We start from the raw sequence: 27,965 nt of genomic DNA on the forward strand, positions 1-27,965 counted from the left end.
CCCTCTCTCCCTCCCCCCCTTTTCCTTTCCCTTCTTTCCTTTATCTAATTTCTCTCTCTCTCTCTCTCTCTCTCTCTCTCTCTCTCTCTCTCTCTCTCTCTCTCTCTCTCTCTCTCTCTCTCTCTCTCTCTCTCTCTCTCTCCCTCCCTTTCTTTCACTTCCCCCTCTCTCCTCTCCCTCTCTCTCCTCTCTCTCTCTCTCTCTCTCTCTCTCTCTCTCTCTCTCTCTCTCTCTCTCTCTCTCTCTCTCTCTCTCTCTCTCTCTCTCTCTCTCTCTCTCTCTCGTTTTCTTGCCTCCCCCCTCTCTCTCTTCTTCTCCCCTGCGACGCTGTGCATATCTGAGGTTTCATAAGCAGCGCCTTAAAGCTGTCAGGGGGACAAACACAGCCTTAGCTTTAAGCGAGGGAGAGTGTGCGTGTGTATGAGTGTGTTTGTGTGCGTGCGTGTGTCTGTATGTGTTCTGCGCATGCGTGGAACCAAGATTTACAGATAGATCTTGCGTGGAGCCACATCAGTCGAGCCTCCTCCTCAGTGCCACACCGTTCTGGAGTCCAAACAATATGTATTTCTCTCTTTCTCTCTGCTTTTCTTTTCTCTCCGTTTCTTTTCTCCTCTCTCTTCTCTCTCCTCTCCTCCGCTCTCCTTCCCTCCCCTCCCCTCCCCTCTCCTTCCCTCCCCTTCCCTCCCCTCTCCTCTTCTCCCCCTCCTCCTCACCCCCACTCTCGCTTTTTTCTCTTCTCTCCTCTCTTTTCTGTATTCCTTTCTTTCCTCTCTTCTTTCTCCTCTCCTCCACTCCGCTTCCCTCCCCTCGTCTCCCCCTCCCCTCCCCACTTCTTCCCCTCCCCTCCCCTCTTCTCCTCCTCCCCTCCCCTCTTCTCCCCCTCCCCTCCCCTCTTCTCCCCCTTCCCTCCCCTCTTCCCCCCCTCCTCCTCACCCCCACACTCGCTTTAAGCACAACGATGAGGACAATTCTTGCGTCATTCGTTTGTTATAGTTATTCAAGGATTGCAAAGTCAATAAATCAGCCTTCAGGTTTATTTATTTGTTTGTTGATTTATATGTTAGAGGTGAATTTTGGTTCTGCGCCGGGAGGGGGCGGGGGCGGGGGCGGGGCGGGGGCGGAGTTAGGCAGAAGAGAAATAGGGGGTTCAGTAATGTGGAGCGTTGGCACCTCCCGCCTGTAAACACAAGCCCAAGGTCAATACTGGATGCGCGCGAACCCGACCACCTTTTATTTTTTTTGCGGTTTTGTTTATTGAGATTATTTATACCTTACTTTTAGTTTTACTGTGGAAATGAAGGTGGGAAGTTATGACCTGTTTTGTTGTTGTTGTTATTTATTTCATTTTGCTATTTGATTGTCTCGGGTATGGATTGGGTGGTGGGTCGTGGGGTTAGGGGAGGGGGGGAGGATGCAAGCATGCACTTTTTGGTTATATCCGGTTGAGGCGATAGAGTAAACGGATCAGAGGGGGGTGGGCTGGTAAGGTGGGGGAGGGCGGTGAAAGAACGTATTGATTTTTCTGCTCCCTAAGAGTGTTCTTTGTACTTTTGTCGCTTTTTTTTCTTGTGTTTGTTTCCATTTAGTTTGTCTCTTTGTCATGTTTCACTACCTGACGCAGACTTGGGACGAGAGCGAGTAGGTAGTAAGTAGTACGGAGTAGGGAGGTAGTAGGCGGCCCAGTTGTAGGTTGTAAATAACTCCGCGGGTCTAGTCGACCATTCATACCACTCGCTCCTGCTGCCGCTGCTGCTGCCGCTGCTGCTCCTCCTCCGCCTTCTCTTCTGCGCCGTGTGGTGTTTGTTGGCTGCTCCGCTCGACGAGGGATTGATGAGGTTTGGACGGACGGAAGGGCAGGAAGGGCAGGAGGAGGAGAGGGAGGAGATGGAGGGTAGCAGTAGTAGTACGAGTAGGAGGAGACTCGCCGTGCATTTCGGAGGGCCTTTGGAGTTCTGGAATCTGGATTAGGGGCGAGAGCGGGTGAAGGGATTTTGCTCGACTTATTTTTCAATTGTCGTCGTTGTCGTTGTTGTTGTTGTTGTCGTTATCGTTATCGCATCTTTTCTTCATCTTCCTCTTCCTCGTGAATCTTCCATCTTTCTCCTCTACCACTACCAACTCCACTTACCTCTTGATTCTCATCATCCTGCCCCCCCCCCCCCCTCTTCCCCTTTTTCTTCTCCTTCCTCATCCTCGTCGCTGCATTTTCCCGCAAAACCCTCTCTCGGCCGCTTTCTTCTCCCCTCTTTCGTGTCGCTCCGCCATTCGCGGCTGTCCTCCCTCGCCTCCTTTGATGCCTTAACGAAACACGTCCAGGGTGGATGGGGTGTAGCACAGGTGTGTAGCGGTCGGGGTGGGAGAGGGGCGAGGAGGAGAGGGAGGGGGAGTATAAGATGGTTAAGGCGAGGGAGGTTCAGGTGGGTAAGGAGGAGGAAGAGGAGGGAAGATGGGGTTGAGGAGGGGCTTTGGGGAAGAAAAGGGGGGTTGAGGAGGGGCCGAACGGGGGAGGTAGGAGAAGAAAAGAAGGAAATCAGGAGAATGAGATAATGAGGAGGAAACGCGAGACAAACACTGCCTCGTAGCACAGGTGCGGCGGGGACGGGGAGACGTAAACAGACGCAGCTGTGTATAAGACTCAAAGGTTGATTGTTGGGGCAGGCCTAAGACGCATTTTTTGCAGTCTTTGTTGCATATACTCTCCTTCTCCTTCTCCTTCTTCTCAATCGCCTTCTCATTCTCCCTCTCCCTCGCCTTCTCCCTCTCCCTCCCCCTCTCCCTCACTCCCTCCCCCCATCTCCCTTACTCCCTCCCCCCCTCTCCTTCACTCCCTCCCCATCTCCCTCCCCCCCTCTCCCTCACTCCCTCCCCATCTCCCTCCCCCCTCACTCCCTCCCCATCCCCCCCTCTCCCTCACTCCCTCCCTCAAGGGGGTTGAGAAAGTTGAAGGGAGGAGAGGGAGAGGGACATGCAGGCCAGCTTTAAGCTTTAAGCTTTAGGCAGGCAGGGAAGCTCGTGGGCGGAGATAGACGTCTGGCTGATTGTACGGAATTGGTTAGAGACAGACAGACAGACAGACAGACAGACAGACAGACAGACAGACAGACAGACAGACAGACAGACAGACAGACAGACAGACAGACAGACAGACAGACAGAGAGGGGGTAGAATGAAAGGGACGGGGAGAATTGGAAAAAAAGGGTTTGGCAGGTGGAGGGGAATGAAAAGAGATGAAGATAATAAAAACAAAAGAATAACGAAAGAGAAGTAAGGAGGAGACCGAGAAGGTAACGAGGAAGTAGTGAGAGATTGCGCAATAAAGGATAACCACAGAAAAGTTATAAGATTTGGTTTTGTGTCCCGAGCTCTCTTCACGGTGCCCAATCAAATATGTCACTTGCAACGATTCCTTGCTCTCTTGCGTGCGTTCTCCTGGCGGCAGAATTGCTTTTGTGTTGTCTGCTTCTCCTGCTCTTTCTGTGATCTTCCTTTCCACTGTTTTTATTGTTATTTGTCCCCATTAAGCTTGCTTCTTTTCATTACAGTTGATTTAGTCTTTCTTTGTCGTCAACTCCTATTCTCTATCTCTATTTGCGCTTCTCTCACTCTCACCCCCCGCCTTCCCCCCATGTGATAAGTATCTAGGGAAAAGTCGTACCTTCAATATGTTCTTTTCGTCGCAACCTTTTTTTCTTTACGATATTGTGCGCGCACGTGTCAGCAATTCCAGGAAGTGAGACCGGCTAGAAGTGAAACTCGCCTCGCTCGCATAGGTAACTTGCGGACTGTAATGAGATATCAGTTTTATCCCCGATGCGTGTGCGTGTGCGCGCATACGTACATGTATAGATACGTCGTACACACGCGAACACACGAGTAAGCTTGTCGCGTCTTAGGTTATTGGTACTCGGCATCCCCGGCAGAAGTCAGGGAATTTCTGTTTATTCGAAGGAGGGAGAAGCGGAGGTTGATGGAAAGAGGAAGGAAAGAAGGAGAGAGCTGAAAGGAAGGTAGGATAGGAAGGAAGAGGAGGAGGAGGAGAGGGAAGAGTAAGAGTAAGAGTTGGCGACAAGGAGAAAGAGGAGGGAAGAAGGGAAGGAGACGAAAAGAGAGATGTGGACGCGGTTAGTGTATTATTCTGGAAATAAGAAAAAAAATGATGCGAGTCAAATTAATTCTTAAAAACAAAGGAATGCAGACTAACCCCCCCCCCCCACACACACATTTATCTCTTCTGTTTCCCCCATGTCTCCCCTTCCTGCGCCAACACCTAAGTTTCATTACACATCAAGTTTCACCTTGGACGTGCATTTCAAAGCCTTGAAGCCGTGCATGCAAGCACAACCGTAAGCACAGGCAAACGCAAGCACACCATTGGTTAGATTATCCTTTCCTCTCTGCTTGCAAATTGAGAGAGTGCATTAAAAGAGCGATGCGGGGACCTCATTACACGATTGGTAAAGTGCGTTCGGTTGTGGCACAGCGAAAGCACTTGCTTAGGCCAGTCATCCTTTGCCTGGAGAATGTTTTAAGTTATTCACAGACATGTTTTACCTTTACCATCATCATCATCATCATCACTACTACTGCTATCATTATTGATATTACTGTAATGATAATAATGATACTAAGTTATCATTATTGTTATTGTTGACAATAATAATAATATTATTATTATTATTATTATTATTATTATTATTATTCTATGATGAGGACACACTTGTTTTGAATCATTACTGTCAGTATTTACCATCATCAATCACGTCTAGTTAGCGTCGCTGTGGCGTCTCACCCTCCCTCTTATTCTCTTTTTTTGTTTTGTTTTTTTTAAATCGAATTCTTAGTATCTTAAGGTTCACTGCTAGAACGAAGTGTCCACGAAGCGTTCGGCAAGTGCTTGCAGTGCTCGTTAATTATCCGACGAGGGCCAGCGCTAAGAAACCGTGAATTGTCCGGAAAGTGTCCCGTGCGGTGTCCATGAGGAGGGCGTCACGTGCCGGTTGGTGGCCACGTGGCTTGGCAGTGCCCCTTCTTCCTCTCTTTTCTCGCCTCTTGCCTCTGCCGCCGCCGCCTCCAACACGACGGGGGTCAACACCTTCTATGTATAGGAACGTCGCCAAAGGATGTGCTCGTGATTTTCTCTGGTTGCTGTTGAACGTGTTGTTCGTCCCAATATTACAATCATACATGCATATACACTTACACATGCACACATACATGTACACATACATATAACATGTATACGCGTGTACCTCTATGTATGTATATATATATGTGTGTGTGTGTGTGTGTGAGAGAGAGAGAGAGAGAGAGAGAGAGAGAGAGAGAGAGAGAGAGAGAGAGAGAGAGAGAGAGAAAGAGAGAATGAATATAAATATACATGTATACACGAACTTTGGTGTGAATTTTTAATCATATTACGCCCTCCCCTGCCTCCCCACTTACTTCGTATGAATGGCAACAAGTTGTCGCCCCCATGCATCCCATGCAGGGGAAAGGCAGGCAGATAAGCGGGGTATGGTGCTTGCTGGCGGCCAGCTCGCTCGCTCGCTCTCTTGCTCCCTCGGCCGTTATTTTAGACGGTTCGCTCCCTCGCACGTGGGTTCTGGCGATGCTGCTGCTGCTGCCGCAGCCGCTGCCGCCGACGTCAACATGCGCTGTCCAAGGTCTTCTTACCTCCGCCTTCCCTTGGCCCCTGCCTCCTCCTTCCTCCCTCCTCCAGCTGCCCCAGTGACACTTGTCGTCACAACTCTATTTCCGACCCATTTTCCCCCTATTTTCCCAACAGTAATTGGTTTTCTCTCTTTATGATGATACGGAGTTGTCTTTGTTGCATTTGTTTTGGTTGTTGCTACTTTTGTTGTTATTGGTGATGGTTCGTTTGTTGTTTTACCGGGTGGTTTTATTTTGATCAATATCTTCACCGCCTCCCTCATATTAAAAAAAAACAAACTTTTACAGTTCTATTTGTTATTGGCAAGAAACATTTTTTTTTCTCTCTTTCTCCCATATACATGTGTTTTTAAAATTGTTATCTTCATATATATTTTGTTATCTTCATATATATTTTTCGCGCTATATTATACATGTTTCACTTTTATCCACACACCAAAGCATCATATTTACCCTTTGTTTCTCTCTCTTCTACAGGTAGGGTATAACCCCAACGCAGGACAGCAGTCTCGCCCGTTATCTGGTCGCGATAAGTAACGAAAAGAATAACTTAGCCTTTGTCTGTTTATTGTGGCGATGGATGTAAGCGGGTGCATGTGGAAGGTCTGTGGATGAGGTCGTAATGGATGGAAGACGGTGTGGTGAAGGATTGGAGAATCAAGGCGGATGGGGACGAAATCGGAGAGAAGGAAGGGAAAGGGAAGGAGGAAAGACAGGGGAGAGGGAGGAGGACACAAACACATACACACACACACACGAGAGAGAGAGAGGAGAGAAGAGAAGAGAAAAGAGAAGAGAAGAGAAGAGAAGAGAAGAGAAGAGAAGAGAAGAGAAGAGAAGAGAAGAGAAGAGAAGAGAAGAGAAGAGAAGAGAAGAGAAGAGAAGAGAAGAGAAGAGAAGAGAAGAGAAGAGAAGAGAAGAGAAGAGTGGGGGAGGCCTCCATAGAGATAAGGGGGGGGGAGCGGGAACAGGGGTCGCCAGGGTACATGAGACGATGAGGCCTCGACTACTCCAGTGGTCCAATTTTAAGCATCGTTGATTAGGGTGGGGTGGGGGGGAGGGGGGCAGTAAGCTAGTTGTTTCTCCGTACCTGTCTATCTATCTAACATATTTACGTGTCTGTCTGTCATTTACCCAACTACCTACCAACCTACTTACCTACATTGTGTGCTCTTCCATCCATCTATTCATCGATCCATTCATCTATCTGTGTATCTAGCCATCTTTATCTATTTTTAATCGAAGTCCTTTGCAAATCTGTTTCGTTCCCTACATTACCTAATTGGGTTGAATATATTTAATGGCATTCTAACAATCTCACCTCATTCCCCTTCCCTTGTTATGAGTAAATATCTTTAAACTGTAGACATTGGATAGTGAGTGGTTGGCAAGAACTAGGTGTCAGCTCTGCATTGTGTTCTTTCCCGATCTGTTATTTCCTTCTAACTATTCTCCTCTTCCACCTCCATCTACTTCCCCATTTTCCTGATCCCAAGTAAGGGACAAGTAACGCAATACAAATGACGGATTCCGGGAAAGGTGAAGAGAAAATGAAAGGAAGAGAAAGGTGGAGGGAGAGGGAGAGAAGAAGAGGGGGGTGGGGATGGGGATGGGGATGGGGGGTCAAGCGATAAAGGAAAGAGGAAGGGGACTAGAATGCAGCTAAAGAGAAGAAAGAGAAAGAGAGAAAGCAAACGAGGAAAAGAGGTTGGACATACCCAAAGCAAAAGTCGAATCGATCTTGGGTAAGAGGAGGGGGGAGGGAGAGGGAGGGGGGGGAGAGAAGGGAAGGAGTGGAAACACAAGCGAGGACGTGGGTGGGTGGGTCATAAATTCTTTCCCTCGTGTTTCGGAGGCGATGTCCAGACGGAGCGACGGCGAGGAGGGAGACAATGGGATAAGGGAAAGGGAAAGGGAAAGGTGGGGGTGGGTGGGGGGGTGGGGGGGAGTCTGAGGTCTGGAGTAGACTAGTGAGAGAAAGGACAGGTAGGAAGTAGACAGGTACAGGTACATCAGTGGGAGAGGGGGGAGGGAATGAATAAAAAAGAGGCGAAAGAAAGAATAGGAAGGGAAGGGAGAGAAAAAGCAAGATAGGGAGAGAAAGCAAAAGCAAGATAGGGAGAGAAAGCAAAAGCAAGAGAGAGAGAGAGAGAGAAAGAGAAAGCAAGAGAGAAAGAAAGCAAGAGAGAAAGAAAGCAAGAGAAAGAGAGAGAGAGAGAGAGAGAGAGAGAGAGAGAGAGAGAGAGAGAGAGAGAGAGAGAGAGAGAGAGAGAGAGAGAGAGAGAAAAAGAAAGAAAGCAAGAGAGAGAGAGAGAGAGAAAGAAAAAAAAGAGAAGAGAGAGAGAGAGAAAGAAAGACAATCAAGAGAAGAGAGAGAGAGAGAAAGAAAGACAATCAAGAGAAGAGAGAGAGAGAAAGAAAGACAATCAAGAGAAGAGAGAGAGAGAGAAAGAAAGACAATCAAGAGAAGAGAGAGAGAGAAAGAAAGACAATCAAGAGAAGAGAGAGAGAGAGAAAGAAAGAAAGAGAAGAGAGAGAGAGAGAGAAAGAAAGCAAGAGAAAGAGAGAGAGAGAGAGAGAAAGAAAGCAAGAGAAAGAGAGAGAGAGAGAGAAAGCAAGAGAAAGAGAGAGAGAGAGAGAGAAAGCAAGAGAAAGAGAGAGAGAGAGAGAGAGAAAGAAAGCAAGAGAAAGAGAGAGAGAGAGAAAGAAAGCAAGAGAAAGAGAGAGAGAGAGAGAGAGAGAAAGCAAGAGAAAGAGAGAGAGAGAGAGAAAGCAAGAGAAAGAGAGAGAGAGAGAAAGCAAGAGAAAGCAAGAGAGAGAGAGAGAGAGAGAGAGAGAGAGAGAAAGAAAGAGAGAGAGAGAGAGAGAGAGAGAGAAAGCAAGAGAAAGAGAGAGAGAGAGAGAAAGCAAGAGAAAGAGAGAGAGAGAGAGAGAGAGAGAGAGAGAGAGAGAGAGAGAGAGAGAGAGAGAGAGAGAGAGAGAGAGAGAGAGAGAGAGAGAGAGAGAGAGAGAGAGAGAGAGAAAGAAAGCAAGAGAAAGAGAGAGAAAGAAAGAAAGCAAGAGAAAGAGAGAGAAAGAAAGAAAGCAAGAGAAAGAGAGAAAGAAAGAAAGCAAGAGAAAGAGAGAAAGAAAGAAAGCAAGAGAAAGAGAGAGAGAGAAAGAAAGCAAGAGAAAGAGAGAGAGAGAAAGAAAGCAAGAGAAAGAGAGAGAGAAAGAAAGCAAGAGAAAGAGAGAGAGAGAGAGAAAGCAAGAGAAAGAGAGAGAGAGAGAAAGCAAGAGAAAGAGAGAGAGAGAGAAAGCAAGAGAAAGAGAGAGAGAGAAAGCAAGAGAAAGAGAGAGAGAAAAAGCTAGAGAAAGAGAGAGAAAAAGCGAGAGAGAGAGAGAGAGAGAGTAAGAGAAAAGAAAGAGAGTAAACTAAGAAAAAGAGAGTGGAAACGAAAGACGAAGAGAAAGAGAAAGAAAGAGAAAGAGGCCTAGGACTGGGGTTGGGATGGGGACCTCCACACACGACCACGGCTTCTCGTGCATACGTGATAAGTCGTCCCCGAAAACCCTCCACCCATCACCGCCTGCCTGCCCGCCTGCCCCTTCGTGTTCATCACTCGGCTGAACAGAAATCACGGGGAAAGCGAGGAGGAGGAGGAAGAGAAGGAAATGAGGAGATACGAAAGGGAAAGAGAAGATGACGAGAAGGAAGAGGAAGGATGCATAGAGGGAGGAACTGGGGATAGACGGAATAAGAGGGAAGAGAAAGCGATGGATAGAGCAGATGGGGGTTATGGAAGGAGTGGGAGAGTGACTGACTATAGGTCGATTTTCTAAGTCTCCACTTGCAGGAGGAATCACACCATTAGCCCGTGGTTGCACACATTGCGTTTTTTGTTCTTCTCCGTATGTCGTGCAAATGCCTTGCAATGTGCCCGGTCTGTCCCCAGACAAGGCGATCATTGTTGAAGAGAGCGGTAGGTCAAGCTTTGTTCATATTAAAGCGCTCATGCTTTAATCTCCGGATCCGCGCGAGGCGTAGTAGTAACTCCCGCAACGGCGTAGACGTAGTAGTGCGTACGTGTTTGTGTGTACAACGTACAAGGTGTAAGCCCCGGGGTGAGGGGGTTGGAGGAGCGGGAGGTGGGAGAGATGGGGTGGGTCAGGGGGGGTGGTCTGAGGGCCGTCACGCTCGCTGCCGGGCATCCCTCCCTCCCGGCCTCACATCGTGCTACGCTCGCTGAGGGGCCCGGTCCAAGCCAGCCGCCGGCACGAAAAACGTAAACAACCTGTGCCTGCGTTCGCCAGACTATTGTATTTCTCACTTAAAGCAGCTGTTTGGCGTTGCAGGTTGTTGCATAGGGGATAGGGAACGGAGGGAGGGAGAGAGGATAGAAACGAAAAGCACTACCTAACAATGGCGGATTTTATTTATATAATCCGACGTTGTTGATAACTTAAACACAAAAGCAACTCCTCCCGGCTACAGCATTCACACACATTCCACCTAACATATTTTTCCATTTGTAGCGTGACGCTGAGCCGCCCGCGTGATGTAAAGATGGATCGTTTAGGCATTCGATAGAAGGGAAGAGTTGAAGGGGGGGGGGGAGGAAGCATGTTATTAAAAAAATATATATTTAAAAAGCGTTTGCGTTGGTGAAAGGTGCTGCCCGATATTAGAAGGGGATACACTCGAAAATACAGTATTTTTTGTTTCTCTTTGATAGAAGCCAGAGGTTATTTCTTCATAAACATATTATAAGACTTTGTTAAATTTAGAGAAAATATGACACCGTCTTTCACATGAAGGTTGTCGCTGCTGTTGTTGCTAGTGCAGGAGGCGGATCGAGGTTGGATTTGTTGTGGTTTGTTGTTTTTGTCGACGCCGGTTCAGTCGGGAGGGAGGTCGATGGTCGTGTTTGGGAAGGATTCTCTCTCTCTCTCTCTCTCTCTCTCTCTCTCTCTCTCTCTCTCTCTCTCTCTCTCTCTCTCTCTCTCTCTCTCTCTCTCTCTCTCCCCCTCCCCCCCTCCTCCCCCCCTCCCCCTCCCTCCCCCCCTCCCTCTCCCCCCTCTCCCTCTCCCCCTCCCCCTCCCTCCCTCTCCCTCTCCCTCCCTCTCTCTCCCCCTCCCCCCTCTCTCGCTGTCACACACACACACACACACACACACACACACACACACACACACACACACACACACACACACACACACACACACACACACACACACACACACGCAGAGCCGCACGCACACATCTCCGAGTCGCGGAGATAGCTCGATGGAAGTTATGGATTGCGCAACCGTGTGTGAATTTTTAGAAGGTCGAGCTGGATGATTCACGCTCAGTGTCCTCGAAAGCAAAACAGAATCCACGTCTTTGAAATACTTATGATGATGATGAAGAATGAAGAAATAAGAAATGAAAATCAAGAACAATTGCACGCACACGTACCCCCCCCCCCTCTCTCTCTCTCGCACGCACGCACGCCCACCGGTATGTTTATTACAAAAGTCTGGGGGTCTACGGAAACGCTTGAAAATTCAACTCTAGATAATGAGAACATTTTTTTCGAGTAGTCGTCGCAGATTTCCCTTCTTAGTACACGGGGGGAAGGGTGTCTTGTTTGGCTCGTGCTGGGAGGAGGAGTGTCGGCGGCGTTGGGGAGTAGCTTCAGCCGCGGCTTGTCGAAAGTTGACGAGTTTATTGCACCCCCTCGTACCAGGACGCCCTTCGTTATCATGAAATATTAGCATGATGATCAATAGGCTTTTGAGTGTATTTTCATCAATAGGTGGTGCGGTCTTCTCAGGGTGGGCGGTGACCTTTCGAATATTCTTTAAAAAAAAAGTAAATGCAATGAAAGCCAATCGACAAAAGGGTGAAACGTGTATCCATCCTGTCTCAACCAGGAGCGTTGTCAAACTCCTATGAAATGCCCATTCATTCGCATGTAGGGCGTGGGCGCGGGTGGGCAAGGAGTAGGTGGGACGGTGGGAGGGGGAGGGGGAGGCGATGGAATTCTCTCGGTGCAAGGGACTCGTTGGCTAGGAAAAATACGTGCATTCTTGCATTGTTGCTTAACGGTAAAACTTCTTCTTTAGGGTTTCGCAGCTGGTCGTTTCTATGGCATATCTGGAGGTGAATTTTGCGTGTGTTTTATGCTTGGATGAATAGGTGAGATAGTATGCATCTATACCTTTCCTATGCGATTGCTCATTTCTTAGATGCTCGCTCTACTCCTCCCTTCCTACCCCCTCCCTCCCTTTTTCTCACTCTCCGCTCCCTCCTCCCTTTCTCCCTCCATCTTCCCCTCTCTCCATCTCTCTCCCATCCCCTTCATTATCCTCATCCCCATCCCCATCCCCATCCCCATCCCCATCCCCATCCCCATCCCCATCCCCATCCCCATCCCCACACCCCTTCTGAAAGTGTCGCGCTTAAAGGAGCCACACTCGGCACAGCTGTCTAGGTAAACCCTACGTCGTGTCAGACATTGCGTCATGCGTGTCACCTAGCGCCCCCTCCCCCATCTCCCTTCCCCGTCTCGCTGTAGTGCTCAGGCGTCGGGAAGGAATCTCCCGTACTCTCATGGTTGTTGTTTGTGCCCCCCACCCCACCCCCCGTATCTTTTGTTTCTCATTCAGTGGGTATTCCTTTCCCTTATATTTCTTCTTTCTTATCCTCCTCCCTCTTTTCCTCCTCCTTTTCTTCCTCCCTCCTTCCCCTTCAATCCTCCTCTTCCTTTTTCCCTTTCCTTTTCCTTCTCCCTCCTCCTTTTTCCTCCTCACCTCCTCCCGCTCTCCCTCCCTTCCTCTCCTTCTTCCTTTCCTTTTCCTCTCACCTAAATTTCCCTTTTCCCTCTCCATCCGTCTCCCCTTCTCCCATTCCCTCCTTTCCCATTCTCCACTTCTCTTCCTCCCTCTTTTCCATTTTCTCTCTCCTCCACTTCCTCCTCCCCCCCTCTTTGTCTTCCTTTTTCTCTTCCTCCCCCTACTTTTCCTCCACCCCTTTCCACCCTTTCCTCCCTTCCCTCTCCAAGCCTCCTCCCACGCCCTTCTCCCCCCCTCCCCCACTTATATCCCTATTACATAATCCGTTCTCCTTTGATCGGGCGTGCAGTGGCTCGGAGTAAATTGGCGGAGATTGACATTGATCTTGTGAGTTTTAGCGGCCTGTCTTTGTTGCATTGCGCGGAACTCAACAGATGGAGGCGGATGTGACTAACCAACCCCCTCGCTTCCCCTTCTCACCCGCTCTCCTTCATTCTCTCTCTCTCTCTCTCTCTCTCTCTCTCTCTCTCTCTCTCTCTCTCTCTCTCTCTCTCTCTCTCTCTCTCTCTCTCTCTCTCTCTCTCGTTATTTGTTTATCTCTCTCACTCAATCAATATTCCTGTTTCCTCCCTCCCTTCCTCCTTTTTATTTTCTTTCTTCCACCTCATTTTCCTCCCATCCATCCAGTTTTCCCATTCTCCCTCCCATTATCCCTCTCCATCCTTCGCACGTATTCTTAAGGGAAGGAGGAGGAGGAGGAGAATAAGGAACTGGGGATGGGAAGGAGTACGTAGAAGGAGGGAGGATAGGAAGGAAGTGGTGGTCGGGAAGGGGAAAAAAGTGCGCGGGGATAATCGGCGTGCACGCAAATATCGGGGATGGGTGTTTGTTGGTGGACGAGTGCGAGTGTGAGTGTATAAGTGTGTGAGTGAGTGTGAGACTGACTAAGTATGTAGGTAGGTATGTGAGTGTTAGTGTCTATTCGTGTGTGGTGTAATATAACAATTTATAATTCATGTGTTATATTGTGTAGTGGGTGTATAGCTTAATAGGGTTATTCCCTATGACAAAGGGTGTGTGGGGTGGGGAGGGGGAGGAGAGGGGAGGGGAGGGGGTGAGGTATATGTGGCGTGTATTGATCATGGAGGTGTGGGGAGAGAGTGAGAGAGAGGGGTGGGTGGGAGGGGAGAGTTAGGTAGTGGGAAGGGGTGGGAGTGGGTGAGTCAGTAAGCCATACATGAAAGAGAGGGGTGGGGGTTGTGTAGGAAGAGGGAGTTAGGGGAGAGGGAGGGGTGGGTTGGGTTGCACAGACAGGCAGCTACATTGTTACTGACAGCTTTGCAAGGTAACACTACCCCCTCACCCCCCCACTCGCTCTTAGTATACATTTACTTCTTTCTTCCCTCCACGCTTGTCTCCCTTCTCCCCACTTCCTTCCCCTCCTTCTTCCTCGCCTATTCCCCTCTCACCTAACCTCTCTCCTCCCTCTCCTTTCCCTCTTCCTCTTCTATTCTCCATCTCCCTCTCCTCCCCCTCTCTACATCACTCTCTCCCTCTCCCTCTCCCTCTCCTCCCTCTCTCCCTCTCCTCCCTCTCTCCCTCTCCTCCCCCTCTCTACATCACCCTCTCCCTCTCCCTCTCCTCCGTCTTCCCTTTCTCCCTCTCCCTTCTGGAGTTCATTAATCTTTGCTTGGGTGTTTACTCGATTGTGTGACACTTGCATGGGTAAGCGTCAAGACTGCAGATCGGGAGACAAGCCACGACTGTCGAGGTCTCTCTCTTTATTGACTCTTGACTCTTTGCCGTTTATTTAACGTTTTTCCTTTTTGTTTTGTATAATTGTTGTTGGTTTTGTCTGACGCCATTGCAGGAGGACGAGGAATGGCATGGGAGGTGAGAGTGGGTATGGGGAAGGGAGAAAGGGAGGGTGGAAGGAATGAGGGAAAGTGAGGGGGGTGGAGTGGAAGAAGGGATGGGAGGTTGGGAGAGTGGGTGGGAGGGTGGAAGGAAAGAGGGAGAAAAATGATTTGCTCGCTCTAATGGATAAGCGGAGGTGGATATTTTGTTTATTTTGTTTAAAGAGGAGGATGTAGATTGTACTCTTTCGTATAAATGTCTATTAGCATATCAGTGTTCATACAAGCCATGCCGATTCACCCTGTTGTAAAGTTTATTTTATTCCAGTTATGTTCTTGTTGTTTTTACATTTTACAAACTCTGACCTGTAATTAGCACGCTGATTACATTTACGTAATATCTAATTAGCAGCCATTGCCACGCAGACCATTGTGTTAAAACAATCGTGTTCAAGCGAATTGAATATTAAGGCTAAAAATAAATATTTGTATGAATGGATAGAAACATTCGGCTTTTTTGGCGCCGCCTCTACCATGTAAACAAACAGACAAACAAACATATGGGAAGAAGGAAAGGCGAGTAAGACTAGAGAAAGGTTAAGAGAAAGTTTATGATCAATAACGACACAGACACAGAGGCAGACAGAGGGAGAGCAGTGAGACAAAAAGAGCACGAAGAGCGGGTGAAAGAAGAGGATGAATCGTAACAGCAGATAAAGAAAATCTGGATGAATGCGGTAAATAACAAGGCCAGAGAGGGCAGTGCCGGCTGATGATGATGACGAGTCATATTTGTGTCACTGTCACATGTATTTTGTCGTTGTTTTTGCGTTGTTCTATTGGTTATTACTATAATCAGCTTCTTTCGCGACATGGCGGGGATCAGGAATAAGGGTTACAAATAAGAAAGAAAGAAAGAAAGAACAAACAAAAACAGGTCAGAACCGGAAGTGACCAGTGCCGTAGCCGGTCCCCTCTCTATTGACTCGTTCATTCATTCTTTTATTACTCACTTGCTCGTCACACGCCAACCTACTAGTGGCCTCAGCCTACCTCTCCCTCCCTCCCTCCCCCCCCTCCCCCTCTCCCCCCTCGCACTCCCCTCCTCTCCTCTCCCCTCCTCTCCTCTCCCCTCCTCTCCCCCTTACCTCGATCGTGCCCTTGTTCGTGTACCCCCCCTCCCCCCCTCTCTCCCTCTCCATCCCTGGCCTGCCTCCCACATTCTCCCTCCCTCCCCTCCCTTTCCCTCTTCTTCTCCCTTTCCCTCTCCCTCTCCCTCTCCCTCTCCCTCTCCCTCTCCCTCTCCCTCTCCCTCTCCCTCTCCCTTTCCCTTTCCCTTTCCCTTTCCCTCTCCCTCTCCCTTCCCCTTATGTTCACCGGAAGTGGGTTACCGTTACTGCTATTTAGGGGTGTACTTGTTGGGAATGATTTGTACCTAGCGCTATTGTGGCGTTTTTTTATTTTATTTTAGTGCGGTCAGTACATATGACGTTGTGCTGGGAAATTGGTGGATATGTTTTGTCTTGTTTGTGAATGGATACCTTAGCGGATGCAACAATTAAGAAGTTTTATTTTTATTTTATTTATTTTTTTCATTATTATAATCATTGTTTTATGAACAATTTGAAGCAAATGATAGTTTTCCTTCGTGTGTTGGTTTGTCACTAGGATTATGTAAAACGTTATAGATCAATTTGTGGCTGTGTTTTGTGGGTGGATTTTCCATGACCCAGGGACCAATTGATTAGATTTTGGTGGTGAATCAGATTAGCATATGGGTATTGGATCCAAGTAAAGAATTCCTTGTAGAAAATGGGAGTGTCAAGAGATTCATTTTCTTTCTTTTTTTTAGAATGGTGGGAGACTAAACAATTTGATTTTTTTGGTCATTGGCAGAAATCTGTGCTGTTTGAGTGTATTTTAGTTATTATTTGAGTCATCATCATGATCATCATTACCATCAAGTTAGTATTATTTTGAATGGTTTTGTTTTGTTTTGTTTTGTTTTGTTTATTTTATTTTACTATTATTGATTATGGGAATCTATGATAAAGAAGTGAATGTTAAAATGATTACATAACCTACAAAGTTATTTCTGTTTTTGTTTTTTGTTGTTTTCATTGTTTCTAGTACCTGCTTTGTTTAATAAACATTGGGGTTTACTCAATGGAATGATTGAGATAGATATGGCTTATCAGTTTGTGAAAGACAAGTGTGTGGGTGAGATTATTACATGTTTGGATAATAACATGATATATGTCAGACAGATGTATAATAAATGACCAGCTTTTGGAACATTAGCATTTGTGATTGGCAGGTGTTAGAACATGGTATATAACATTAACTTATCAGGTGTTTTTTGACATGTTAGTGAGCAGTTGGTATGTAATTTGTGGCTCATAATTCTAATTAGAAATGTAATATTCAGGAGTTGATCACATATTGTTGAATTACTCATTCTCACTGACACTTTATATGCGTTTATGACTTTGGGTCTGAATGGTGATCACTGTTGTGCATTTATGACTTTGGATTGTGATTAGAAAAATTAGAAAGCAACATAATTTGCCTTGTCCACTTCATATGCAACAGGTGCTAGAGGGGTAAGATATTATTAAAACAGTACTAGTGTGGTGTTTAGGTTAGTCATATATCCACAAAAGTATAATTGTGGTCATAACTCCCGTGAAATCAATTGTCAGTCTGTCTTTCTTCACCTAAGTAATTTAGAAGAGAGTTTGAGTAATCGGTGACACTTGAATACTGTTGTAAGTGTCAACTATTGATGTAATGAGGGGAAAAAAAAGAAGAGTTGGAAATCTATCATAAACTGAGATGATGTAGGTTGATAGGGTTATGAGTATACAGATGATTGATGGCTAACTTAGGTATTGTCATTGTTGTTATTTTTATGTGTACTATAACCTTCCCCTTTTGACCCCCCCCCCCTCCACATACATACATACATACATACAGGCATATAAATATATGTGCATTCATACACTGAATAAGGCAATGGGCATAAGCAGAAACGGGAAATGTCTCATGACAAAAGGGGTCATGCTATTTATTCTTCAGTGATGCCCAATAACCAAGACCTTCAACCCATCTCACTCACCTCGTCTCTTCTTCCCTTGCAGTGCGGCCAACAGCTGCCCCACATCGCCCCGAGGTGGCCACGGAGGGCTCGGTGGATTGGGCGGCAACAAGCGCGTCAATGCAGAGAACCTGGTCCAGGCGGCATACGCTGCCATGGAAGACAAAGGTGACATTGCGAATACAGGTTGGTAGTGGTTTTGGGTTCATGGGTCAAGAGTAGTCAGTGGGAAGGATTGCAGTAAAAATATAAAGAAGAAAAGTTATATTTAGTCACATATTTGAAATGGGGTGAATAGGAGAGAAGTGTCAGTTTGATTATTAGTTTTTCTTTTTTTGGATAGTGTGAAGGTTAGGGTAGTTCTGATGTTTCATTTGAGTGCAATGTTGAGGATGGAGGATTAAGTGTATTTTGAGTTGTTTTTTGGATGATTTATAGTTCCAGTTGTTAGTTCTGGTTGTAAGACTTACTTATCATCATCATTATTATTATTAATCATTGATAGCCATTTACTGTGTATTGACTTGTTCCTTCTTCCCCAATATATCTATGAGCTTAAATAAGCCTGTTCTTCTCCCAGTTACAGTTTCAACAACTCACGAAGAGAATCAGATGAACCTGTCTGTGTCCAACCAAAATTACCACCACAATGGCATCCAGGCATCCATAGCGGATGACAACTACTTCACGTCGCCTCATCCGCCTGACCAACCACACAGTCCACCTGGTGCCAAGGTAAGCATTTCTTCTTCTTTATCACCATCTACATCATCATCATTATTATTTTGTTGTCTTCTATAATTTTTTCTTTGATATTTCTTCTCTTTATTCTCTTTCTTGTCCTTTTCCTCATACTCTTTTTGTCGTTTCTCTCCCTGCTTATTTTCAGCCCTGTTGCTATGGCTACAGGTTGCACTCATTCTTCTCCTCGCTCCATTCTCTATTTATTCCTGTCTCTATTTTCCTCCACAACTTGGAGTTACTGGGCACACAAAGTGCAGAGTTTTGCCTTTTAGACGAACTCCATTTTTATGATATATAAAATACTGGTTGAATATAGTCTGCGTCTCATGTGTATTCAGAGATGGTACTGTTATTCTGTAATAGGTTGGGATAAAGGAGGTAAGCATTTTGAGGCTCATTATTATATGGAGGATGTAAATCAAAAAGTTTTATTATTATAGAATTGGAAGGACTCGGATCACACATTAATTGAAAACAGGCGCATTTAGTTTCTAAAAATTGTTTTTACTTTTCCCACATATGCCTAAATACAATAGGAGTAAGAACTTTAGCCTGATTTAATTGCACAGCATTTGATAAAGTGGGAGATGTGTAATCACGATACCTTCTTCCACTCCAAGCGTAGATTAGCGATTAACCCATTGGTCGCGGTATTAAAAAAAGGTCTGTGCAGTAGGATAGCTGAATTACATGTCTGGCATGGTGCCATCCGCGTCTATCACCGACTCTGCCTTTGCACCAAATCATGCCATCCGCTGCTAATGGGTTAAGGAAGTGTCGATTGCCTAAAGGAGGAACACCTTGAAAATCTAGCATCATCTGTGTAAATATTTATTTTAAAATCTGTGGAAGACAAGGGGAATGTAACAAAGTAATGAATATATGAATGTGCCTGGTGAACAAATATTTCTGATCCATTGAAATGACATTTAAAGATAATTTAGTACATTTAGCATAATGAGTTATACCTTCAATAGGGACTGCTTATGGTTTTTGCTTCTGTTATATTTTTTATGCATGTATCTATATATATTAGGGGAATTATAATTAATAGGAATTTATGAATTTCTTCTCACCCTTAGCAGGTTTTTATAACAAAGAAAGTGTTGATTATTATATTCTCACACTCCCTTCTTTTTCGTATTATTTCGCAGGATGACTCTAAACCCCCATATTCGTATGCTCAGCTGATTGTCCAAGCTATCTCTTCAGCCCCTGACAAGCAGCTGACGTTAAGTGGTATCTATTCATATATCACCAAACATTACCCGTATTATCGTACTGCTGACAAGGGATGGCAGGTAAGTGGCGAGGAGTGATATTCATCATGTTTATTATTAGTGTGATAATCATCAATATTGTCAGTTATTATCTTCATCACCGTTATTTTTAGAAACTGGTTCTATTTTTATCTGTTGATTTTTAGCTTTAGTTTTTAAAAAAATATTTAGATGAAAATGTAACTAATATTGTGTTCTTGATAAATTTGTACAAGTTAGGGAGGGGGTGGGGGGGGGGAAATAGGTGATTGATTAGGGAAAGAAATGTTTCCTGAGAAGTAGACTAGCATATTGGGAAATTATATTTTTAGAAGACTAGAATTCACAAAGATTCATCTGAGCACAATTTTCTCACCCTTTTCTCTCTCTCGGCAGAATTCCATCCGACATAACCTGTCACTAAACAGATACTTCGTCAAAGTGCCGAGGTCCCAAGAGGAGCCGGGGAAGGGCAGCTTCTGGAAGATCGACCCCGCGTCCGAGAGCAAACTAGTAGACCAGGCATTTAAGCGGCGGCGCCAGAGAGGTGTTCCTATCTTCAAGACGCCCTTCACGCACCTTTCCAATAGGTTTGTGTGGCGTTTGTTTTCGTTCATCCTAGGATTTTTATTTTTTATATTTTTCTAAGATATAAGGAAGTGATATATATTTAGATTTTTAGAGAGATCTAAAGGAAAAGATTAAATAGAGCTATTTGTATTTAGATTGATATTGAGAGTGATATATTAAGATTTTAAGAAAAAGTTTTAGCAAAGCCCATGTATGAATTTAAACTCATTTTTGCATGTAGGTTGCTATGTTTGGCTCACCAGAACCAGGCACTGATTTTGAATTTCCCCCCTGCCTTTGTCCTAACAGCAGATCTGCGCCAGCCTCTCCATCGCACATTGGGATGAGTGGGCTGGTCACGCCCGAGTCGCTGTCGCGGGAGGGCTCCCCGGTGCCAGAGTACGTAGACTCGGCCACTGCCTCGCCCCTCAACCCCCTCAACACGGCCGCACAGTACGATGTTAACACCACCAGCGCGCCGTCCTCGCCACCCCAGCACCAACATCAACAAGGTCAGATGGACGTTTGTAGGTGGTAGTGTTTTAAATTTTATTAGTGTCAACGTTATTTATTTATTTATTTTTTATATATATATTATTTCATCATTTTTGATATCATTACAGTCTGTTTTTAATATTAGTGTGAATGATAATTGTGATTGAGTTTTTAAGAAGTATAGACAAAATACTAGTAGCTAGTTACACTATAGAATGTTTATGGATTGAAAGTTTATCAGTTAATTAACTGATGGATTGAAACAGTGTCTCTGAAACATGGTAAATTTTATGTTGAAAGATCCATGCTAAGAACTTACATCAGCTAAAAAATGGTTTCAGAAACTCCCATGTATAGAAGGAAATATCTTGAGATTTCTAGATACATTGATGAATAGAAAAACGGGTATACTTCGTTTCTTTTATGCTTGCTGGATACTGTTATTCTGATGTTATTTTTTGAAATGGAGAAATACAATGTGTGACAGAAGAATACCTTACTTTGTGTGGACATGTATGTTACTCTTTAGAAGTGTTTTGTACTGTTAGATCATAATCAAAGTGGAAAAATTCATATTTACATGGATGATACCCTTTTTGCTTTGATAACCAAGTTGGCTAAAAGCAGTTGCAAGAAATCACATAGCACTCACACCCACATGATATAAAAAAAAAGATGATTGATGCAAACATCAGACACATGCACTTGCTTAGTGAAAAGGAGGAGAAAAGGAGACAGGAAACATGAAGCAAAAACGAGATTGGCACTGGCTACAGCTACTCACTCTTACTAACATGCTTATGGACGTGGCTGACAAGAAGATTGCACAAACGCAAGGCAGAGGTCCTCCCCTTTTTCTACACATCTAATTCTCCCTCAATACCTCCTGCCTCCTGCCTCTTCCCTCCTCCCTCCTCCCTCCTCCCACCTCCTCTCATCTACCTTTCCCTCCCTCCCTCCTAATATTTTGATTCTTGTTACAGGTACCACATTGATAGCCACAAGTGGGGTTAGTGTTCAGAATTCCCAGCAGCTCATGTCTGCCTTACAAGGTGTGTCCATAGTTCTTTGTTGAAGTGAAGTTCTTTTGATAAATGAGCCGAGTCAGTCTTATTTTAGTTTATTCTATATAATTTTGTTCCTGAGATATATGGTATCATTGAAGATAAAGTAAATGTGATGGCCTATTTAAATCTTTTTGAAATTTTTGACATGATGGACACAGAATTGAAATAAAAGTAGAAAAGGCAGAGGAAAGATTGTTAATAATGATTGCCCATTGGAATTTCTCTGGTAATGATTCTTGTAGCTCCCTGTCATTGTGAGCAATTCCCCACTCCCCCCTCATTTTCCAAATTCATGTTTGTGAATTGTAAACATTTCTTTGTCTCTGTGAATTGATCTATAAAGAAGTTAATCCATCTTTAGAATTAATAGTTGTTCATAGAATTTAACAGTGGCTCACTCTCATTGTTAAAGCCTCTGCCATATGCAGCATGTTTCCTATAATTTGATGATTCTGAAGCAGACAGAAAAAGCTAACATTTATAGAACCTTACACTCTGGCATGCAATGTTAAAAATGGACCCCATTCCCAAGATTCATGCTCGATCTAAAATGTGTAGTTTATCATCTCTCTCCTTGCCCTTTATCACTGTCTTTCTCTCCCTCTTTTTGCTTGCCCTCTCCTCTTTATCACACTCCTAATTGCTTTGGTGTTTAAGATACATATGCTAACCAGCTTGTAGTAATTTATTAATATATACATATATATAAATAACTAGATAAATATATATATATATATATATATATATATTATACTTATCCAAAAATAGCTATAAGTTCAAAGATTAATAATTTCTTTATTTCTACTGCATAAACCATTGGATGCCTGAAAATTGTTGATCACTTTTTGCTTGTCTTAGGATCTTATATTCTTTTGCCTATTCTTGGCAGGCTTGTAATTTCACCATGCATGTTATATTTCTATAATACACATATATAATCCTTCATTTCTTCTCTTTCATCTTTGAGTCATAGTGTGAATAACATTCATATCCATCTACAAAATTTTTATATCGGAGGAAACTCATCTCTCCTTTGTCTCTGCTCATCCAGGCAAGTACCTGATAGCCACGGCAGGAGGACCAAGTGGAGCAGGGTCTGGCAAACAGGGAGAGCTGAAACAGATTCAGCTGACCAGTGGAAGCCACAGTGGTGAGGGAGCCTCCTTTGCCCAGGGCCAAGTCATTGTTCAGACGTCAGCTGACCCAAGCTCTTTCACACACACTCAGGTTATCCTCCCTACACATCTCACAAAATATGGGTAAGTTAGGCATGGTGCCTACAAGTAAGGGTGTCTTGGGTTTATGAATAGTGGGTTGTGTTAGTTGAATCTTGCTGAAAGTATGTGACCAATCCCTTGGAGGATTGTAGAAACAGTTTAATTGGTCTGCTATTGGACGCTTTAGTCATGGGTCCAAATTTTTGTGGGAAAGAATATATTTAGCATTTTATGTTAATAGGTAACTGGAATACTCAAATCATATGAGACATTACCATCAATATGATTTTAACCCATTCGCGCCGGTTGACGTGCTGACACGTGGTCGAAAAAAGCCCCGGACCCGGGTGACGTCCTGGCACGTGCTACATTTTCGGCCCGCGCGCCGGGAGGCCAGTAGCGACGTGCTGAAACGTCCGCATTAGAATGATAGATTATTCTTAGTACAATTCGATTTTCATACTTGATTTGTCTTAGCTACTTTAGTTTATCCTTCTAAATAGTAGAAAATGGGATATAACGTAATATGAATGACGTCTCAGGTACATACGTAATCTTGATTACGGCATGGTGATTTCTGTTTCTGATTTGTTGAATATGATGATCTGAGTCGAAAGGCTATCGTAAAATCAATTGTAATTGGCCGAGGAATAAAAAAAAAAAAAAAAAAAAATTATATAACATCTTTTTGTTGCCCCACTAAAAGAAAATGACACTTGAAAAAACATTGCTGTTACTTGCATTCACTTGTATGCACATGTATGGTTGTTCATATTCTCTTTCTTTTCGTTTAGGAAGAAAAAAAAAATTGAAAAAAAAAACTATGTTTGTTACCTCACTAGAAGAATGCTTCCACTTCCCATTGGTATTACAACATAGGAGTAAAGAATATGGAAAAAGTTCAATAGAATAACACTAAAAAAACAGTGCTATAACATCTTTTTCGACTGATATACATCCTCTGAACATAGCACTACTTTCTACACATGATTACACTTTAGACGCAATCACGCAAACCATAAGGATAGGGTGGGTGAAAAACGCTCTGCGAGCGTCAGAGCGACCGCGCGCAGCGGGAAAACACCCCGGCACGAACGGTTGCGCGCTTGAAATCTTCCCGGCGTTATCGGGAGTAGGCGAAATTCCGCCCCGGCGTGAATGGGTTAATATACCCTCTATGGTAATAGTGAAATGAAAACTTTAGTCTGAAATTTCAGGAGCCAATACCATAATTGTTTTATTTTACTTAGGTGTATTTAATCTCATTTTTATTAATACATGCCCCAATTTCCTTTTCAGTGGTGGTTACGTGACGGTGAATGGAGAGGTAAAACGAGTGAGCACAGCAACCACTGGACACACAGTGACTGGAACCAGTAATATGAGAAATAGTAGTACTAGCACAGGAACTGCAGTCATGGTAGGGACTGTGACTGCTGCCCCCCATACCACAGAGTATGTAGAAGAGGTAGTAGAGGCAGAGGGTGTTGTTATGGCTGCCCCTCAAGACGAGCCTCTTTCGAAACGCCCAAGGGTGGATGTGGATGAATCCCCGTATGAAGATGAGTAGATTGTTGTTGCTTAACCACCGAACCCAGTGGATGGTGGTGGCCAGCAAGGAAACAAAGCAGTAACTGCTCTCATGCCAGTTAAGTAGTGGTGGTCTCTGTGCAAGTAAAACAGGTTCAACTCAGGTGGACAGGAGCTGTAGGATGGCTGTCTGACGCTGCGTTAGCCCGAGTTGTGTATTTGAGAAAAGATTTCCAACTCTCAGTTTTTAAAAGAACACATCTGTGCTATTTTTAGTGGCACAGGAGTTTGTTTTTCTTCAGGGATTAATAATATAAAAAAAAAAGATGATGTAGCCTGTTTTCTAGACAGACCAATAAAAGGCATCTGGTATGGTGTAAAGACTCAATGATGTGCACAGTGGATAATATTGTAGTGCCTGTTTTTTGCCATAATGTGACAACTGATGGCAGGTAGGCCATATAAAAATAGTGGACATCAGTTTGACAAGTTGTCTGTAATCACAGCGATAGAAAGGAGACTCGGCAGAACTCCAAAGCATCTGCTGTGCCTAGGTGTAAGTGTGTCACACCGCAAGACTAATGTCATGTACCTGATGGGATTATGGAGGTTGCATTTGAGGCAACTTTTGCAAATTTGTGAAGTGTCTGGATGAGAAGTTAATGCCCATTAGTTACTCAGAAGTAGTTTACAGACTGTTAAGTGATGTTTTTTGCCAAGTGCTTTTTTAAGTTCAGAAGAAAGTGACAACCATATTTGATCATGATGACTTTGCTTGCATGTACACATTATTACTTGGCTTTTCTTCATGTATACAAGAGATTTCTTTTTAATTGACTTGTTTAACATGTATTAAATGTATAAATTGACTATGTGAATGCTTTAAAATAGAGCATAGCCATATTAAATGTCAATATTTAGTTATTTTTGTGAAAGGATTGGCCTCCCAGTCTCACTGCAGTGTATGATACACTGGGATGTATGGGAAAATAATTATTTTCCCCAATATAGTGCAGTACAAGTTTTTAGGTGATGTAAAGTATTCTTTTTTGTGAATAGTATTAATATGAAAAAATAACAAAACAAACAAAACAGATGATTATAGGGGAGTGTTCAGCATGGGCTATGTGGAGAATTAATTGTTCAAGAATTAAGTTGAAGAGTAGAGTTTTTTTTTACAACTTCAAGAAATGTGTGGGAGTTGTGAAACCCTGCCATATATGTACAGTATCAGAATGTTTAGATCTGCTAATAGTAGCAGAGGATATGTTTCCCTATTGTAGTATCAACTTTGTACTAAAATGAAGAATAGTATAGTTTAAGTCAGAAGAACTCCCATATTTTTCTTTAATGTTTGAGAGGCTACAAATGATGTGTAAATGGTTATAGTACTATATCTGTATGGAGAGGGACAGTGTTATAGTAAGAGAGCATGTTGGAACACTTCCTTTCCTTTCATGTACATAAAGAGAACAAATGTAGAACTCTAGATTTTTTTCAGAATTAACATCTCATTAAAAAGTTAGCTCCTGAAAGGGGAAATATTTATTTTTTTGATTATCTTCTCCTGATGCTAGAATAATTCCAGCCTTTCGCTGCGGAAGGAATTACACAGGTGTTGTTTAGTATCCAAAAATCAATGGAAGGTTCTACTACAAAGGCCTACAAGGAAAGGTGAGTGATTATGGTCCAAAGTTGGAAGTGTAATTGTAAATAATCATGACCAATAATTAAAGCTTAATAAAATGGAGTAAACCTCGGTTTTGAAAAAAAAAAGGAAAAGAATGGTTAGCTTTTGGACTTTAAAAGCTAGAGTTTAGAGAGAAATGCATACATATTCAGGTAACTTAAATGAGGATATTTATTGTGTTAAGTTAAATAGCCAAATTATTATTATTATTTTCATTTCTTGTATCAGAAACCTAAGACTTGTTCCTTCAGTAACAGGTTAAGTGTTACTTTTATGTATAGTTAATAAATTTGGTGCCCATAAATTATGAATGAAAGGATTACTCTAAAACTTACCAATCTTTTTCATCCTTTGCCAGAAAATGTTTTCCTAATTTTCTTACTAAACAGTTGTGTGCACTTTTAAGTGAGCAGAAATTACCTTAAACACATTTTGAAAACTTCGAGTGGAACATCCTCTCTCTCTGGCAAGGCAAGTTATTACAGTGAGTGTTAATTAGGGACTACAAAATTTTCAAATCAGGGTCCTATATAAATATTATTGTTCTAAATATGTACTTATGAATATACAGTGAAAATTTGGTTATTAAGAGTCATATCAAGTAGTTGAAAATTGTTTTGGCTCCAAAACCAATATTTTGACAATCTTCTGTTGTGTATTGAAACTGTTCCTCTCAAGAAACACTCCAGTTTTTCTTGTATTCTTTTATGTCCTGTGATAGAAAGAATTAGTATAGCCCGTTATCATACGTTCTTTGTGTCATGTGACAAATGATTGTGAAACACAAATTGTTTTTATCTGTTCCCAGTTCTTTCAGTTTCTTATCCGTTAGACCAATGCCCGTATTTGCTTCATGCTTTTGGTATTTCACTTACCAAGTGTAGCCAAGTATTGCAATTCCTAAATGCTAGCCAGTTTTGTCTTGCTTATTAATGAATGATAAGGTCATCTTGTCAACAGTCCTCAAATTTTGTTTACAAAAAAAGGCAAATCTAAGTAATTGGCAGTCAGTGTATTGAAAGGAAATTTAAGTGTGTTTGGTTATGTGTGCTTACATATATATAAAAATATATATTATAATTATGATTTTTTTTTTCTTCTTTTTATGAAAATGCTGTGAAACTGTTCTTAGATGAGGCAATAACTTTGGAGTGCTGATGGAGTGTGAGGAGTGTGTGCCCCAGCTTTACCCACTGTTAAGTTTTAGAAAATAGGACTTTTGTCTTGTCTATGCTTGGATCTAAGCAGACGAGACCAACACTACAGTTCAACTATCTGAAATGTATATCGTGTCTTGACCCACTAGTAGTAACTTGAAAAGTAACAGATAGTAAAAATAAAAATAAAAAAAAAGTTGTTTATCTGCATATTTATGGAGGATAACAATAGGCAGGAGGCAAATAAACTCTATACCAAATGGTGGTGCCAAGCATACCCTTGAGGTGACTAACTCTACAGTTGTTTATTAAACTGTAATAGATTACTGGTCTGTCCAAGGGAATATTAGTTTATTAAACTTTAAAGGGTAGTACTCTTGATAAATACTCAAGTTCTTTGATGGGTTTTAAGAGGTACAAATTCCTTTGTAATAACTGTTAACAGTATACTGATTTAAGTGCTAGCTGCAAGCTCTTGTAAGTACTTAGGCAGTATTTTTGAAGACATTTACAATGAAGCCTACAAGGTTAATGCAAGATCATCATCTAACTTGTGTATTTCATGATCAACTGCCCAAGAACTAGTGGAAAAAAAGAAAAGAAATAGTCATCCAGGATGACAATGGATAGAGACAAAAGTCTCAACTCCTGTTTATTAATGGCTTCCCCATCCTTAAAATGCTCCTGACATTCAGGAGTAACTTCCTACCCTCCCTTCCCCTTCTTTACTTTTTGCGACCAACCCACAAACTCTACCCTGCCTTGATATCATAGTGATTCGTATGTACAACTAATAGAAGCAGAGTGAAAATAAACCTATTAACTCGGATGATGCAGTTTCATTCATCTCAAAT

General features: G+C 43.4%; 1 protein-coding gene across 14 annotated transcripts in view; it reads left to right on the forward strand.

Moving 5' to 3' along the window:
* Positions 1-27,940, forward strand: part of FoxK (forkhead box K) — a 75,008-nt gene extending 47,068 nt beyond the window's left edge. Inside the window, exons 3-10 of one of the 14 annotated variants that reach the window (XM_043020223.2) lie at positions 17,426-17,568; positions 17,963-18,117; positions 19,281-19,427; positions 19,782-19,975; positions 20,265-20,467; positions 21,434-21,502; positions 22,569-22,776; positions 24,034-27,940. In XM_043020223.2, the coding sequence (XP_042876157.1) occupies positions 17,426-17,568; positions 17,963-18,117; positions 19,281-19,427; positions 19,782-19,975; positions 20,265-20,467; positions 21,434-21,502; positions 22,569-22,776; positions 24,034-24,304 (1,390 nt within the window). In that variant the 3' untranslated portion in view covers positions 24,305-27,940. The remainder of the gene's footprint in view (positions 1-17,425; positions 17,569-17,962; positions 18,118-19,280; positions 19,428-19,781; positions 19,976-20,264; positions 20,468-21,433; positions 21,503-22,568; positions 22,777-24,033) is intronic. The other 13 variants (XM_043020224.2, XM_043020226.2, XM_043020228.2 and 10 more) reach the window with 13 other exon arrangements.
* The last annotated feature ends 25 nt before the right edge of the window (positions 27,941-27,965 follow it).

Source organism: Penaeus japonicus, unplaced genomic scaffold (genome assembly GCF_977035675.1).
Source record: "Penaeus japonicus unplaced genomic scaffold, GWHDUDI00000001_assembly GWHDUDI00000003, whole genome shotgun sequence".
NCBI lineage: Eukaryota > Metazoa > Arthropoda > Malacostraca > Decapoda > Penaeidae > Penaeus > Penaeus japonicus.